At 42.3% G+C, this 3,753-nt stretch overlaps 1 protein-coding gene across 1 annotated transcript; it reads left to right on the top strand.

Annotated features, from left to right (window-relative positions):
- Positions 1-753: 753 nt before the first annotated feature.
- LOC142470972 (olfactory receptor 6B1-like) lies at positions 754-3,275 on the top strand. Its single transcript, XM_075577775.1, has 2 exons — positions 754-1,569; positions 3,168-3,275. Exons 1-2 carry the CDS (start codon positions 754-756, stop codon positions 3,273-3,275), a joined length of 924 nt encoding a protein of 307 aa, XP_075433890.1.
- Positions 3,276-3,753: the final 478 nt, after the last annotated feature.

Here is a 3,753-nt window from a genome sequence, read left to right on the forward strand (position 1 = left end):
GTTAATTGATATGTCGTGTTTGGATTTTTATCAGTTTTAATGGGATATGTTGTGTTATCTGGAGGAACCAATTCCTCAAAATGCAGGTCTCCTCTAAGACAGAAATACAAAGTAGAGCTCTACTCACAAGTTCATAATGCAATTCTAAATTTATTGTAACAGCCAAGAACAGAGGGGAATCAACATTTCAGGTCTCATATGGACCTTTCCTCTGTTCTTGGCTGTTACAATAAATGAAGAATTGCATTATGAACTTGTGAATAGTGCTCTACTTTGAATCTCTGTCCTAGAGGAGACCTGCCCTTTGAGGAATATGTTTGTCTATGTTGTGTTGGCTGCAGAAACAGGATTCTCCTTGCCTGAAACTGTTTCCCCGCACTTTGTAACTCTTTTCTGGAGGAGAAATGAAGACTTCTACATCTGTAGTCATGATTCCAGGCTATACACATTTTCCAAATTGAAGCTGTTTTTCAAGGGTTTTGAAAGCATGCACATGTAGCGTTGCATTCAACATATTGAGTGTAAGGTATTTCAACAGGTATGGGGCAGTTAGGGGAATTTTTTTAAGTGAAAGAGAGCAGTAGAGACAAAAGGAGGGAAAAGAGACAGTCAGGAACAGAGTGCATGGGGTAAGCAAGATTGAGATAAAGAGAGGGACATTGGAATGGTTTCTTTTTCAACCTTTAACTACCCCTCATCTTAGCATATCACAAGTTTCGAAGATGTAATTTGTGATTACTCTGTCATTAGGCGATGCTTGGGAAGAATCAAACCATAGTCACAGAATTCCTGCTTCTTGGATTCCAGAATCTTCACAGCTTCAAGATTTTACTCTTTACTTTGTTCCTCATGACTTACATTACGACCTTAAGTAGTAATCTACTGATCATTATATTGGTGTCAGTCAGTCACAAACTCCACTCTCCCATGTACTTCTTCCTGACCCACTTGTCCTTATCTGACATCCTGCTCACCACGGTTATTGTCCCCAAAATGCTACACCTCATATGGGGAGAAGGTGGCACCATGTCTGTGGCTGACTGTATCCGTCAACTTCACGTCTATTGTTGCACCTTGGCTACAGAGTGTTTCCTTCTCACAGTGATGTCCTACGACCGATACCTGGCCATCTGTCACCCGTTGCATTACACCACTATTATGGATTTCAAGCTTTGCCAACAGCTGGCCATCTGGTCTTGGTTCCTAGGATTTTTGTTGCCTTTAATCATAATTATTCCAATCAGTCAGTTGCAGTTCTGTTGCCCTAATGTCATTGACCATTTCTTCTGTGATTTTGCTGCTCTTCTAAAAGACTCTTGCTCGGACACCTCCATTATAGAAATTGGAGACTTTGTGCTAGCTATCCCTATAACTTTTTTACCATTTACTTTCATCATTGTGACCTACGTAAGTATCTCCCTCTCCATCCTCAGGATCCCCTCCACCATTGGGAAACAGAAAGCCTTCTCCACCTGCAGCTCTCACATCACGGTGGTTTGCACATATTATGGGACACTGATTACTATTTACTGTGTTCCATCCATTGGACACTCATTTAACATAAACAAGGTTCTATCTCTATAAACAACAAAACAGGTAGCGCTAACCGCAATGTGTGTGGTGTAGTAACTATTACCTTATATATTAATTAAAACTATACATAAGGGGCTGCCTAGGACACAAAGCCTGACCCCCTGGTCAGGAAAACAGTATGGACAGGGAATAGTTCCGTGGGCGCCTATAAAATTTTACCACTATAAAGGATATACGAAAACCAAGCCTGTTGGTTGTGAAGATTGTTGATCCTCACGGTGGGCTTGAAAACAAAGAGAAAGCACAACACATAGCGTAATACTGTTGAAACATTAAACAAACAACATATAAGACAACATATAACAGCTGAATACTGAAATGGTATTTTTAGGACAATAAAATCATTTAATAACAATTAATATTTACTATAATGCACAATTTGCATGGACACATAGATTTAAGCAATTAAAAATCTGAATAGGTGGTTCAACTGCTCCGTAGCACCAATGTTGATGATAGCAATGCCTACTCACCAGATGGAATAGGTTTGCAGGCAGTGGATATTTTAGAGAGTATCCCCTCTCATCTGTGTGCTGCTCTCTGCTTAGCTGGCTTCTCTGTCGGCTCGTGGGTGCAGCTCATCAGCAGGGACTCCTGCAGCTCCAGGAAGCACGTCTGAGCAGATGGAACTCAGCTGCAGCTGATTCAGCACGATGTCAGCCACGGACCACCGTGAGCTAGTCTATCTGCTGCTCACTGCTAGCTGGCGTCTCTATCCGCTCGTGGACGCAACTTGTCAGCAGGTATACCCCTGAGGAAGAGAGCAGATCGCTCTTGAAACGCGTAGGGTGGAGGTTCAAGCCCCGCACACATTGGTGTAGTACCCCCGTACATCGGTGAATCAACGTGAGCTGCCAGCTAACCATCTCTTATAGCCGCCGACGAGTTGAACCAGCTGTTGCGGTTTTCCATTATTCAAGCGCCCTGCTTGGCGCCCTGCAGGAGTACCTGCTGACAAGTTGCGTCCACGAGCGGATAGAGACGCCAGCTAGCAGTGAGCAGCAGATAGACTAGCTCACGGTGGTCCGTGGCTGACATCGTGCTGAATCAGCTGCAGCTGAGTTCCATCTGCTCAGACGTGCTTCCTGGAGCTGCAGGAGTCCCTGCTGATGAGCTGCACCCACGAGCCGACAGAGAAGCCAGCTAAGCAGAGAGCAGCACACAGATGAGAGGGGATACTCTCTAAAATATCCACTGCCTGCAAACCTATTCCATCTGGTGAGTAGGCATTGCTATCATCAACATTGGTGCTACGGAGCAGTTGAACCACCTATTCAGATTTTTAATTGCTTAAATCTATGTGTCCATGCAAATTGTGCATTATAGTAAATATTAATTGTTATTAAATGATTTTATTGTCCTAAAAATACCATTTCAGTATTCAGCTGTTATATGTTGTCTTATATGTTGTTTGTTTAATGTTTCAACAGTATTACGCTATGTGTTGTGCTTTCTCTTTGTTTTCAAGCCCACCGTGAGGATCAACAATCTTCACAACCAACAGGCTTGGTTTTCGTATATCCTTTATAGTGGTAAAATTTTATAGGCGCCCACGGAACTATTCCCTGTCCAAGGTTCTATCTCTGCTATACACGGTGGTGACTCCATTCTTCAACCCAATCATATACAGCCTGAGGAACCAGGAGATCGGAGCAGCTCTGAGGAGAAGGTTTCACAATTAAACAGTCTTCTTGGATGAAAGGAGAGGGCGGCAACCCAACCTATGAACTTCTTTGAACTGTAAAGATGATAAGATGATTGATGTTGCTTTTGTGTAGTTCCCTCTGGAGAAGACACTGCACAGCTTGAAGACAGATGACCTCTTACTGATGAGATGGGATCCAGGGTTTCCTGGATCCCAATGTGAAGGTGCAGGTTATAGTTAGATGATAATAAATCTTTGCACAAGATTCAGCACATGTACTAATATAAAAATAGTTATTGGTATCGCTGATACATTATGGTGGGATATTCTGTGATATTCTGCGTTATCACTGCCATTAAATCCTATTAAAGCTTTGCTTTATAACGTGAAATGCATGTTATCAGTAAGTAAAATAGAGCGTGCTACATATGTACCATACATCATTTGGTAAAATAAAGTATCTGTACCACAGGCTCACCAGACTTGTATATTCCATTTATTGTCGTCAATGTATA

The sequence above is a fragment of the Ascaphus truei genome, chromosome 20, assembly GCF_040206685.1.
Source record: "Ascaphus truei isolate aAscTru1 chromosome 20, aAscTru1.hap1, whole genome shotgun sequence".
Classification (NCBI taxonomy): domain Eukaryota; kingdom Metazoa; phylum Chordata; class Amphibia; order Anura; family Ascaphidae; genus Ascaphus; species Ascaphus truei.

Bases quoted from the DNA above. Each gene is read 5' to 3' on its own strand.
- LOC142470972 (XM_075577775.1), top strand. From the start codon at position 754: ATGCTTGGGAAGAATCAAACCATAGTCACAGAATTCCTGCTTCTTGGA. The intron at 1,570-3,167 runs GTTCTATCTCTA...TCCCTGTCCAAG, and splicing joins ACTCATTTAACATAAACAAG to GTTCTATCTCTGCTATACAC.